Genomic DNA, 14,025 nt, shown 5'->3' on the forward strand with positions numbered 1-14,025 from the left:
TTAATTATGTTTTCTACTCAATAGAAAAGTTGCATTTATACTCCCTTACTTCCTGTGACATGGACATAACTCCAGGTGTATTCAGTGTTTCAGAACATCACACAGTTTAATTAACAGTATCTCAAACCTGCCAATGTGACAAATAACAAACATAACCTTTATTTCACCTACCAGCTGCTTTGGGGACTGTGGACACTTGGCTGTCAGCAAAAGGCTTATCATTTTTGCTGAATGGCGCTCTCAAAGCGACATTAAGTCACATCACTGGGATTTCAGTGGTGTCTATGATAAATCCTGGTAGCGAATGCAGTTTTGCTCGAAGATTATTAAGGAAACATACTCATTTGTAAAAGAAAGACGTGTGTGCACGCTGTGTCCCTGCTTTGCAAGCTGCTGAACAGATAGAGCTAGAGAGTTAAGAATCAAAAAAAGGTAGATGGTGTGCACAGAACATTGCCTTATCACATTTTTAGGAATGTATTCGACCTGTCATTTCCATTAAATATAAATCAAGCCCATCATCAGACTGATGTGTCAAGTGACATGCAGACCAGTTACCTTTTCGGGTCTGTCAGTTTATCATTAAATTTGGCATCTTGTGAGTGATACTGTAAACAACATCAACAATTACGGGGCTCTTTTCTTTTCCTTTACAGGTGCAATTGGTGTAACAAGGGCTTCAAAAAGTCAAGCCATCTGAAGCAGCACGTGCGCTCCCACACTGGGGAGAAACCATTCAGATGTCACCTCTGCGGACGAGCGTTTGTATCAGCCGGAGTGCTGAAGTCCCACCTCAATACACACACAGGTGAGCTCGCTTTGTACCGGGTGCTGAGAAATCTCCAATTGTCGTCCTAAATTGATTAGATTTGACGGATGAAGCCTTTAACGGTCGCAAACACTATTTAATATGTCATATTTAAATTGGAATCTTTAAAGGATTTAATTACTAAACGTGGAGGCACCACTACACCCTCGCTTCCCCCAGTCAATTGTTACTGTGTGCTGTGCAATTCAAGATACATCAAAATGCAGATATAAGAAAATACCCATGGTTATATAATATCCATACCCATAATGGAAAAAATATTAAAGTTAAGGGTTAAGGTATAAAAAAAAGACTTACAGACTTAAAGACTTGTTACTAGAAGTCTTTGTTTTAAAAGATTAAATGAGGGCAGGAGTGGAACAAAATGTAATTAAAGTGAAACATTAAAGCTTCTTTTTTAGGGACTTTTAGCACTTAGAACACAAGGTAAATGAGAAAAAATACAGAAAGTTACCCAGTTTTATATTTTGGGGGTTTTAAGTTGTTTTTAAATGAACTTTCTTCATTAAAAACTCCCAAAGAGTTTAAAATGTAATCTCTCATCTCTCACTGACAGGAGTGAAACCATTCAAGTGCAATGTTTGCGACGCCTCATTTACCACCAACGGCAGCCTGAACCGCCACATGATAATTCACATCAAGTCTTTCAAATGCTCCATGTGTGACGAGAGCTTCAGGACCAGCCTGCTGTGCAAAAAGCATATGAAGAAGGAGCATGCCGTGGAGGATCAAAGTAAGGATGCCGAGATGACTGTCGGATGTTTCATTACATGTACAAGAACATGAAAATGATTTTAGAATGAGGGGAAACGCTCATATACAGTCTGTCAGCATGAAACAAATTGCTTTTTGTGTTTTTTTAAATAATGAACAGAAGGTTTGAAGTTGTTTCTTCACTACTGTTCAGAAAATCTGGTGTAATTTTCGAGCAGAATTCCTGCTGCTGGGATAAGACTCAAGTTGAAAGTGTTTCATTTCAAACACATCTTACAGCCTTAGCTTGAGCTGCCTAGCATGAGATATAACTGAAAGACCCACAGTGATAACAGGCCCCATATCTTACAGTTATAGGTCTGGATAGTCAAGACGTCGAGGAAGAGGAGGAGGATGAGGATGATGATGGGGAGCAAAAGAATGCGAAGAGGAGGGGCTTAGAAATCATCACTTTCACCGAGGAGCAGGCGGCCGAGCTGGCGAAGGATCCCGGCGAAGAGGCCTCGGTGTCGGAGCGGATCCTCGCCCAGTCGGCGGCCGAGAGGGATCGAATCAGCGAGATCAAAGACAAGGCCGTGGAACTGGAAACAGAACCCAAGTTCGCCAACTGCTGTAGTTTCTGCCCCAAGAGCTTCAAGAAGCCCAGCGACCTTGTCAGGTAAATATTACATCTTATATCTTTTAGGGGCAACATGTCAGCTACGGCCATGACTTTATAACCTGACTCTCGCCAGATGAATTTCGTTCCGCCTAGCTCCGCCCAGCTTCCCTCACATCCATCTGGGATCGCTTCCATTGAGAGAGATTTCTGCACCAGATTTTATGGTCGAGCCAATCAGGACGCAGGGTGGGAGTTTCACAGATGTGACGTAGTAGAGAAGCGACTGTGAGACTGTTTTGATTCAGACAACAATGGCGGCTCGCATCGAGGATGCAAGCGTCAACATTGACGCTGCTATTTCATCCGTGTTGTCCAATCTACCCACTATTTTTTCGTTGAAAGAACATCAGAGAACGGCTCTGAAGGCTTTTGTTGGTCGAAATGATGTTTTCGCCCTTCTCCCGACCGGATTTGGCAAGAGCTTGATCTACCAAATGTTTTTTTTGTTTTGTTGGGATGATGGGATACTGGCAGCTACTTTTCCTGAAGTACAATCTGACCATACATAGCCCTAGTCCCATAGGCTACTCCGATTGCTAGCTACATGGGACTAACGTTAACACAACCCATCCCCCAAAGTTAGCCGACAAACTCCATTACATTAGACTATAAACGTGAGAACTGTTCATATTGTGCTTGCATTACACTGGTTTACATCATTAGCTATTGCATGTCTTATGTTTCACGATTTGTACTTACCTCGGTGACACTTTGTCGAGCTATGTTGTCAGTTGTTGGCCTCAACAATTTAATAGCTGGGGGAGCAGTAGGTGTTCGGGGTTGGGGACGCAATTTCGACGGAGTCGGTTCCCTGTCCCGTTTATGTGCGACAGGCGCCTTTGCACTCACTGATGTTTCTGATGAAGTCGATTGTTCAGAAGTCGGTTCCTCTTCTGCTTTTTGCCATCCTCTAAAAGTTGCCAGAGTATCTTCGAGTCTGCCGATCAAGCAAAAGCACCGCATGCATATCCGAAATGACCGTACCTGAACTTGTAACAATGTTAAACCTAGTTCTGTAAGTCGTTCGTCTATACTTTTTTGGTTGGCTTCTTTGTTAAAAATCAGTTTGCTGTGCACAATGGTGCCTTTTATCCGCAAATTTTGATTGCACAGACGACATTCGTCATTTACCGACATTGCGCTGATTGCACTGACTGCTGCTATATCCAAGATGTCGGCTGTTCTGTTTTGATTTTCCCTGCGTCGCTCTCATCAGCGTCACGGGTTGGCTTCGATGTGAGTGGTTGAAGTAGCACGTCAATAAAGATGACGGACAAGTGGCGTATCCAATCATATGCAAGGATTTTTGATAAGGCCCAGCCTTCTGAAACACATCTCCTATGGAGCGATCCCAGATCGATGTGAGTGGAGCTGGGCGGAGCGAAATTCATCTGGCGAGAGTCAGGTTAATGACTTTATGGGGCAAAGTTCAGATACAATTCAAATACTTCATATACCAAACACATTGTTTTACCATTGCTTTAAGAGAAACTCCAGTATTTTTCAACTTTGGCTTTTTCTAATAATTGTGGACATTCAGTATATATATGGCTCATAATACCAACAACATTTCTGATCTGTGATGATGATAATAACTGTAACATGAGCAGTTGATCCCACGAATGCGTGAAAACTAATCTAATTATTACTGTTATGTAAAAAGCAGTAGATAAAAATGTCTCATTGCAAAACGTATTTGATAGAAAGCATGTAAAGGTGATCACGATAAAGTAGGTGGTGGTATGCACGTATAAGCAACATGTTAGCCTTTTTACCCCCAGGTGTGCAGAAACTACAAACATACTTAAATACAGGAATATGAAATGATTGGTAAGAAGTTGCCTTCTTTGGCTTCTTTTTTTGCATCATAGAGACTAAATCTGAGGAGAGGTGTAACCAGGTTTTTCTGCTGTCTAAATGGAGTTATTTTCCCTCACTCCTATGTTGCCAAAATTCTGAATGATTTAACAAAGCAGCCAAATCCTTCACTCTGTCTTCTTTTCTGTCAGTTCATTTATTTATACCCTAAAACACACCATAACAGCATGTCATGGGTAAGTGGGTTGTTCTGTGCAATTTACAGAGGCATTTATGTGCCAGATTTCCTAATTGAAGATGAAAAGTGCAAAAATGACAGTACGTTACAAATAATAACATTTGGAAAATGACTGAAAGAATGTGAAAACACTTTGCTTTGGGATAAGAATTGTTTATGTGGTAGAAATAAATACACTCAGAAGCTGGTCCATGTTATTGGACCTGATCCAACCACTTTTATAAACTGAGCTTTGATTTGTTTTTCTCTCCTAAGCAACTAATATTCTCCACATTGAGCCACATTTATTATTTAAATGTTCATATTTGAAGTCAAAGTACAAGTTCTTGGAGGCGGCATAACAACAGCACTGGGAGCTAAAGGCGTGAGATGGAAGAGTGCTCATGGGTAGTAACAATTAAACACTGGCGAGCCTGAATGTTGTGCTGTCTGCTTCCATTATTTACTCGCTCTCTTTGTTCCAACCTTGAATCTCTTATTTGTCTTTGTGCTCTGTGTCCATCTGCTTCAATGTCAGGCACATTCGGATCCATACAGGAGAGAGACCTTACAAGTGTGATGAATGTGGGAAGAGCTTCACAGTGAAATCTACCCTGGACTGTCATGTGAAGACACATACAGGTTGGAGTTTTATTGCTAGAATTTGTCTCTTAAAGTCGTTTTAATTTTACTCTTCAGGGTTCTTATTAGTTGTGGAATTTGTCATATTTGGAGAAGTGTTTGATACAAGACAGGAGATTTGATACAGGCTCTGCAAAGATCAGAGAACATAGATTTTTTGAAGGTACATTTTAGCATTTTAAAAATACACACAAAATGACAGGGTTGAAACCGGCCTTGGAAAATATAAAGCGATTACCGCAGCCAATTAGCGTACCTTAGCTTAAAGACTGGAAACCGGATGAAATGGTTAGCCTCCCTCTGTCCATAGACAACCAAATTCACCTTCTAGCACTTCTAAAGCTGACTAGTAAACATTTGATATCTTGTTTGTTTAAATGTACTACAAAGAACTATTAACTGGTTATAAAACAGTCTTATTTTAATACTGGTACCAGAGGGCTGCCAGAATCAAAAACCTTCAAGTTCCTTGTAGCGTCTTTAATCTGTATAAAACAAGTGTAAAAATGAACATGCTGTGGTTTTATGGGGGTCTGCATCAGACTCCAGGAAGTTAGAGTCTGGCCCAGAAATTGTCCAGCCACACGTAAAATCACATTTTGATCAGCTCAAATAAACAAGGTATTAGTAAGAGAGCTTTAGCGCTGGTAGATGTTTTTTCCTTTAAGCTGTTTTCCCATTCTCAGGGTTTCTGCTGAGCTAAGATAACCGCCTCCATGTTTAGCATACACGTAGATAGGAGATTTGTATCAATATTTGTATTTAGCTCTTGGCAAGAAAGCGAACATTTCCCAAAATGTTGAACTATTTCTTAATTGGGAATATATTGTACTGTATTCATGTTAACTATTGTTGTTCAGGAAGAAAAAGGGAAGTTGATAAAATGGGGCTGTCCCAAGATGTGCAACATTTTGCTGCAAAGAGACAAGTTGCCAAGGTGCAGTCAGCTAAACATGACTTGTGTCTCCTCGTCTTTGCAGGTCAGAAACTGTTCAGCTGTCACATGTGCAACACCTCCTTCTCCACAAAAGGCAGCTTAAAGGTGCACATGCGCCTCCATACCGGCTCCAAGCCTTTCAAATGTCCCTTCTGTGAGCTCCGCTTCAGAACTTCAGGCCACCGCAAAACCCACATCCAGTGCCACTTCCGGCCAAGCAGCGACAGAAACAAATCCAAACGGTCTGCGTCGTCGAGTGGTCAGGCCAGTCAGGTTCAGGACCATGGGGCGGCTGGGCAGGCTGTGGGACCGGGCCACGGGCAGCAAACGGCAACTTCAGAGGCTCTTCAATCAGTGGGTCTGCTCCAAACGCCCAACTCTGACCCCAACATTTACCTCCCGGCCAACCAAGTCCTGGCAGGGCAGTTTGACCAAAATCTACTGCAACCGGGGCTGGTGGGACAGGCCATCCTACCTGCCTCCATGTCAGGTAGGGATTGTGGATGGGTCGACATATGCACACCCAAAGACACACACACGGAGAAAAACAGCTTGTAATTAATCATGCCGAGCGGAAGATAAGGAAATTAGCATATTTTACTTGGAGTGGTGTACTGCAGAGCAGCTTTGCAAGAAGGCAGCAGTCTGTTATAGTTCACCGTGGTCTGCAGGCATCAATTTTAGAGGATGAAATGACCTGAGACAGTAAAACACTGGCTGTAAATTCTATTAACAGACTCACTGTGAGATGGTATACAATCCCCACAAACAACACATTTTATTGGCATTTCGCTATGATTGTAATGTCAGGGTGATGATTAATGCACCAACGTTTGTGAGTGTAACTAAAATGCTGCGGGGATCATCCTTTACAATATCAGCCAGTACTCCATCTCAAGAAGAAATACATTTTATCACAGTGCCTGATGAGGCTCATGCTCGGAGGAGGAGGAGGAGGAGGAAGGTGCTTTATCACCACAAGCCACCTCTCGTTCACTCCCTTTCTTTCAATCGCAGGATACTGTTTGATGGTTTTCAACAGAAATCTGTTTTTCATGTTGATACTGAAGATCCTTTATAGAGCTTCCAAACACTCACTTATGTTGTTTGTACTCAGCTTAGCTGCATTTTGGATTCAGATAAAACATCTAGTTATCACAGAAGGGGTATTTCTCTCAAGCCTGTCTAACAGGCTTTCACTTTTCAATAGCTGAGCATTGAAGGTTTACTGTGTGACTTGTGAAATGTTGATTAAATTGCTTCTCGATGACGATAAAATTGGTAAAGGAAATGATGTATAGGCTTGACTTGGAAAGAGGATTTGCAGAATTCAAGATTATGGTTCCTATCCCCAACTAAGCCTTTAATAAGTTTATGTGACATTCAGTTCAGGTGAGCTGTTGGCTATGTGTGAAGCTAGTTTTGTGGTCAGATTGACTCTGTTTCTTCATGTTTGGGCTTAAGAAATCCTGTTATGTGCGGTTTCTAATTTGAAATGAACAGATTTAATAAGTAAAAGTTTATTGCATTAGGTTTATGTTGCTACTTAAATGCTATTAAGGATGTTACACAGCAGCTGCGATGTCATAATACAGCACTATGCACATACTTTCTCCCAAACATATATAAGTTTAATATGTTGACTGAAGTCTGGCAGCCATGAAATTACTTTTCCCACACGGCTCCTGGAGCACTACAGACGGGGAGGTGACCTAAAATGTTTTCCACTCACTGCTTTCTTCCTTACTTCCTCTGTTTTCTGCATTTTTGAGAGATGTCCATAGTTCAAAAGCCTCTCCCCTTTCAGCATCTAATATTGAATACATTCCCAGATTATCTTTGTCATCTCTCAGTCTGCTGGAGGTGCTTATTTATGAGATATTCAGTGCCCTCACTTCAGGGGTTTCCTTGCACTGGTCAGAAACCTGCAGCACATTTTGGTAGCTCAGAAGCGTAGCAGTGGATGTAATGGACTGTATGTCATGCCTTTACATCTGGCATTTGACATGAGATCTAATAATGTATCTGCCTCCAGGGTCCTTTTTGTCTGGTATTATAAATTTATCTCAGATTTATTTATTTACTTTTGATTCAAAAGTCCTTCTGTTTATTTATGTGCCAAGACCTGAACATTAGGGCAGTCAAAATATCATATTTCACATATTTTTACAGATATTGCAATTATGATATGATTCTATTAGAGGGAATGATCATTTTTACATCACAGTTTTTCTTTTTCTCTGAAAAAACTATCAAAATCAGAATGATGTGACATTGGTTGGGTTCTGTATCATAGAAACACATTTTCTTACACATGGAGATCCTGATTTTAGGCCACAGAACCTCTGCAGCAGCGCAGTACTTCCTTATAATGCTGTTCTGTCACACATTTTACCTTTATCAGAAAATTGCAGCTTCGTGCGATTTGAATATTGCACTTAGCCATGTTGCCATTTCGATGATATTTGATTACCTGTGCAGCCCTCCTACGAGTCAATTTATTTCTGATGTGAACAGCTGATTGAGCAGAAGCGTAGGTTATTTATAAATGATAAAATATTGATGCTGGAAAACTCTGTACCTCTGCTGCCTTGAAGGTTAATTAACATTAGCAGAAAATCGGTTGCATATTAATATCAAACTGTGAAAAATATCTAAGTTTGTCTGTGTGTGTGTGCTGCAGCTGCAGGAGACCTGACAGTGTCTCTACCAGATGGACTCACCACCCTGGACGGCATCCACCTGCAGTTGACGCCTGCCAACCTGGTGTGCCCCAACGTCCAGATTTCTGGCATCGACACCACCAACATCAACAACATCACTCTACAGGTTAAACACGCCTCCTACTGAACCTTGTGTTATTATCTTTGTATGTCTTTCCTTTCCTGTAGTTCATGAATCAAGTACTTAGCAAGGCGTGTTGCCTTCAGTTTCAGAATTTCTTGACAAAATTGAGCTCATGATCCGCAGCGTATTTTTTGATTGAGGTGAATGAGATCATTTTGATGCATCATGTGGAAGAGCAGTTAGGAGTAGTAATTGTTTATTTTAGGTCCCAAACCTTCACATCATCGACAATAAAATATCAACATATAATTAGCACTAATTTGTTTAAAATCAGTATCGTTTAAGTGTGGCGCAATGCTGCTAATGAGCTTATGACCCAAGAGACACACACTGTTCAAATAGTTTCATGGCACAATATTATTTTAGGTATATATTGTATTATTATACAACAGTTAGCTCAACATTCCCAAAATATTTGCACTTAGTATACAAGAAAGGTTGTGAAATGGTTGATTAAATGTTCATGTAAGACCTAATGTGTAGAATATGTATAAAGACAAAGTGTGTAAGTCACAAAGGTTTGAGTACATTAATGTTCTGTCAATGCATATCGCCAAATGATTGTTACTTTGGTCTTTAATTAACCAAATATCTGGTTTGCTTTCATTTTAAGTGCTAAGTGCTCTTTTAAATGCAGCCCTTGTCTTGTTATTCCCTCAGTTTCATCATTTAATTGAGCAGAAGACAATTGAATGAGTCAACTTTATAATTACTGCTGGGGCGTTCATCATTTCATCTAAACCGTATCACTCAATTACAGATTGGTTTGGCTTTTTTGTTTGTTTTGTGTAGTTTTTAATAAAGTGCAGTGTACTTGCACACTCCATGAACTTACATCTGAAGGAGAATAATCCTTCCTTTGAGGACAACAATATAAACATCTTGGCCAGAGAAGACAGATGGTTTGAAAGAGGAGTAAAGGAATCCATCTATGCCAAACTGGAATGGCCGTCTTTGAACAGAGGAGGTGGCCTATGACATTACTTATCACCCACCTACAATACAGTGCTGAGTTCCCTCCCCAGACAGCTTGACACCCATTCACACCTGGGCTCACCTAGCCTTAGAAACCCACATGAAGGCCGGTTGGGTCAACGACCCACAAGTGGCCCTAACGACTCTGAAACTCAGAGCTCACAAGTGTCCTTAACGACTCTGTAAGGACACTCCCACACAGAGTTTAAAAGCCTGCAGCTCCCCTCCAGTTAGTTAGAGCTGAAGAAGCCTCTTGAATGATGAGAGGTGAAACATCTTCAAGAAACTGAAACAAGTCCAGTTGCCTACAATACAGCGCCTAGAAGAAACACTCCATGAACACAACTTAAAGTAGAAAACCACCCTTAAAACATTGTCCTGTAATGAGGAGATTTGTTTGTATCCAAGAAATAACTGTTTTTGTGTGCAAATGTAGCACTAAATGTACAGTAATGATGTGATTAGGAGGATTTCAGCAACATTATTATGAGCTGTGCTTTTAACTGCAGCTCCACTGTCACACTGACACCCTCTTTGCTAATGGTGGTTCGTGCATGGCATCTTGGCGCTATACAATGGCAGATTGGGTGTTTTTGTCATAATGTGACTAGAGAGCATATATGCACTAAACCAAATGAGCAGTCTGGCGGAGGAGAAATGCTGCAATCCCAAGAGAGAACAAGATTCAACTGAGCTCATTATGAGTTGTGTTCAGTCAACTGTAAAAGTGATAAAAGAAACTTTTTGTTTTTGACAACTCTGATGTGTTCACTGGTGCTTGAATCAGTTCAGTTTGTTTATGGTTATAGTGTTGTTACTTATATCCATCATCAATACTCCGGATAAGTAATAACCAAAAGGATGTTTTGTCATGTCTTCGTCATCTTCAGAAACTTTATAAACAACCGTGATACAAAAAAAAGTTGTGACATATTGACACATAATGAATTGAAAAGTATGTAGTCCAAGCATTATATTACACATTTCCACCTGAATTCTTGGAATGAATCTGGCATCACATATTTCAATTTTCAAGTGTCCCTCTCCTTCTCCTCCTCGATATCACCCTTCCTCTTTCATCTGAAGTCGTACGTTCTCTTGCAGATCGACCCTGCCCTCCTCCAGCAGACATTACAGCAAGGCGGCCTCCTCTCTCAACCCCTGAGTGTCGACACTGGCCTCGTCTCCCACTCTGGCAGCCAACTCATGTCCACCACCGACCCCTCTGTGTCGGCCAATGTCGTCATCCACCCACTTACCAGCCTGGCCCTGCAGCCCTCTGCCATCACACCTGCTCAGGTCACAATGGCCGGCCTCTCTGAGCAGGATGCCACAGGTGTGTGTGTAGGCCTGAGCTGAGAAAATGAACCACTAGACATTCTCTGTAATGAGCTGAATAACTGATCTGTGCTGATTCTGATTGTGCAGGCTCTCAGGATCTAAGCCATGTCATGGGCAGCTCTGGGTTGATAACTGGAGGCACCAGCGGTCAGGAGATCACACTGACCATCAACAACCCCAGCCTGACTCAAGCCCTCGCTTCGGCATCTTGTTCTGGCGCAGCAGCAGGAAACCCTCAGGAGATCACCCTCACCATATCAGGTATGGAGCACTCTATACACCTAACCGTGTGTTTTCGCAGACTGTCAATAACAAACAAACATGAAATGAAACCCCCCTCAAGGATCTGTTACACATGTATTGATTCCTTGTGGTTTTAGCAGGCTGGGGAAAAAAAGGTGCAATAATAACTCTCAGCCTTTTCTTTCATTTGAAGCCACAACAAAAACATCTGATTAAAAGCCTCAGTGTGTCAGAGGGTTAGAGATTATGAGTTTCACAAATGCAATATTTAATATCCATCTACTCCAACCCAAAGCCGCCACGCCCTGGAGACATACTGTAGGTTGTATCAACAGTGTAGAGGTCGTTTGTGGCTCTGTCATTTTTTCTGAGCCCCATCGAGTCAAGATGGATCATTCCCTGCCTGCGTGACGGGAGCAGTAGGATATATTTCCTCTGGGCACGACTTGGACTTTCATTTACTCAGCACTCTGATGGATTTTGTGTCGTGATTATAATCCTAGACGTTATTTTTTTTTCTTTCTCCTGGCGCTGCACAGACTGTTTTCATTCCACACAAGTTATTGATTCCAAGCCATGACAGTTTCGGCAGGTTATGTTTTTAACTTGTGAGTCTGTCTGTGTGTGTGTCATCGTGGCAAATTGTGTTCCTGGAGACACCTATTGTAAAAGTAACTAACACAGAAGCAGCTTTGAGTACTTTGTTGGGTTTTGTCTGTCCGTCTGTGGATTGATTTTGTCAGCGTGATACCATCACGATCGTGCAAGACACAGTCAAGAAAATGTACATGTGCACACTTTAGGTCAAAAGTGAGGTTGAGTGATCCAATCTGAGTGATCGAAGATGGCTGTTTGACTATTGATTAGTAATGACGGGTGTCGCAGCAGGTGAGATCCCATCGCAAGATGGTCTCTTGGCTTTCTCTTTAACCTGAGGCAGTGGACAAAAGGCATCCGTGGGAGATGATCAGTGCATATTTGAGGTTTCTTCCTCAAATGGGCCAAAATATTCCACATCCTTAACCCACCCTGCTATTAGAAAAAAAACTGCATTTTTAAAGATGTAAAAAAAAATGTTATGAATTAATTAATTGTCTTGGATCCTAGACTAAAAATTGCTTTTTCTATACTTCTCCAGGTCAGGATCTGCTTGCCCAGCACAGCAACCCAAATGTTGCTGAGATGAACGGCAGCATCAGGCTGGCATCACCGCTCAGCAGCCAGCCCACCAGCGCAACCCTCACCATCACCAATGACCACCTGCTACCTCAGAGCCCCGCCAACACTGGAATGGCAGGTCAGGACCGGTATAGATGTATCTGTTTTGTGTCTGGGTGTTTTAAGCAGCTGAAGCAGCTATTATGTCTTACAAGTGGGAAAGACAGGGAAAGGTCATTTGGTAACTTTGATTTTTTAATGAAAATTGAATCAAACACTGCTCGCTCTGCAGGGATCTCATCATTGATGTAATTAGCCTGAAGGTATTAGCAAGATCCAAACTGGCAGGACAATTTTACTTGCACAGTTTGGCAACAAAAACAAGCTACATGAAGTGCTGGTGACAGTATGAACAACAGGCTACTAGTATCACTGCACAAGGTTAAACTGTACACACCTTTTCATCTAAACTGTTTTTTCTCTGTCCTTTTCTTTGCGCTCACTGCCAGCCATGCAATCGATTTGTGACAGTAAGAAAATACATCTCTCTTCCTTATTTGTTGAAGTGAATTGGGGGTGAATATTACTTGCTTGTACTAGGAGAATCCTGCCAATCCCCAGGGGACATAAAAGTTATATAATTTAGTGACCATTTGCTGTCCTGTAGATAAAATGGCTTCGATAGGCCTCTAAGAGATGCATAGCAACAAAGAAACTACTCTCTCTCTTTCGATAAACTTTGTTCGACACAACTTTTCTCTCTCTCTTAAAATCAACACAGAAGCCATCTTTGACCTGCAACAAGCCATCGTTGGTGACCTGCTCCACTCACTCATAACACCACTTGACTCCGAGGCCACCACTTTAAGCCAATGTTATATCAGCAAAGTGGGAGATATCCAGCTGGCTGTTGGGCAAATATCTTCAGAGTAACCCACTTGAGCAGGACTGATTGGATTGCCATTCATTTGATGGAATGAGCACAAATACTAAGTGGGAGGCTCTTGTCTGTACTGCTGTTAGCCATTGCAATCGCTCCCAGCATATAAAGAATGATACACTGCGTAGGCCGACTCTCACCTCTCGCAGGTTTAAACAACAAACAGTACATAAACACCATGAACACAAAGCCTTGCTTTTCCATCAGATGTGCCAGGTGAAAGGTGAAGAGCAGATATCAAAACCGCAGTAAACTGTAGCCACTTCAAATACAAAAGTATACATGGCAGGTGAATAAGTGTATGTAGTTCACTCACAAGCTTAGCCAGCGCAAGAGGGAGCATGAATACCGCTACAGGAGCAGTGATAGATCTCTGCATAAAACATTGATGGAGAGGCTCAAACAGTCTTTTAATCAATGCCCTTTTCATGAAATGGCATGCCAAAGTGTGTGCCCCCCACTATGGAGTCATCACAGTGCTTGTTTGTAGAGCTGAAATAGCTCCAGATACACTTCAATGGTTGGATCAGGCCTCCCCTGATCCAGACATCCGACAGAAATTAAAAATTTAAAAATATCAGATCACATGGCGATCCAAGAAAGGTTAAGGCCAGCATTCTCTTTCCCTTCTGCTACTTCTGCGTTAGCGTTTTCAAAATCCCGTCACTAGTGGAGACAACAACAACTCCAACCTCCATGCTCG

The 14,025-nt window shown here is 41.7% G+C and overlaps 1 protein-coding gene across 3 annotated transcripts in view; it reads left to right on the plus strand.

Moving 5' to 3' along the window:
- Positions 1 to 14,025, plus strand: part of znf236 (zinc finger protein 236) — a 58,636-nt gene that overhangs the window by 31,323 nt on the left and 13,288 nt on the right. For 2 of the 3 annotated variants that reach the window (XM_084356255.1, XM_084356256.1), the window contains exons 18-26: positions 657 to 808; positions 1,386 to 1,562; positions 1,895 to 2,201; positions 4,778 to 4,881; positions 5,862 to 6,308; positions 8,502 to 8,647; positions 10,745 to 10,976; positions 11,069 to 11,242; positions 12,363 to 12,521. In XM_084356255.1, coding sequence (XP_084212381.1) covers positions 657 to 808; positions 1,386 to 1,562; positions 1,895 to 2,201; positions 4,778 to 4,881; positions 5,862 to 6,308; positions 8,502 to 8,647; positions 10,745 to 10,976; positions 11,069 to 11,242; positions 12,363 to 12,521 — 1,898 coding nt within the window. Of the gene's footprint in view, positions 1 to 656; positions 809 to 1,385; positions 1,563 to 1,894; positions 2,202 to 4,777; positions 4,882 to 5,861; positions 6,309 to 8,501; positions 8,648 to 10,744; positions 10,977 to 11,068; positions 11,243 to 12,362; positions 12,522 to 12,891; positions 12,913 to 14,025 lie in introns of all 3 variants that reach the window. The other variant, XM_084356254.1, reaches the window with a different exon arrangement.

Source organism: Pagrus pagrus (assembly GCF_965226575.1).
Source record: "Pagrus pagrus genome assembly, chromosome: 7".
NCBI lineage: Eukaryota > Metazoa > Chordata > Actinopteri > Spariformes > Sparidae > Pagrus > Pagrus pagrus.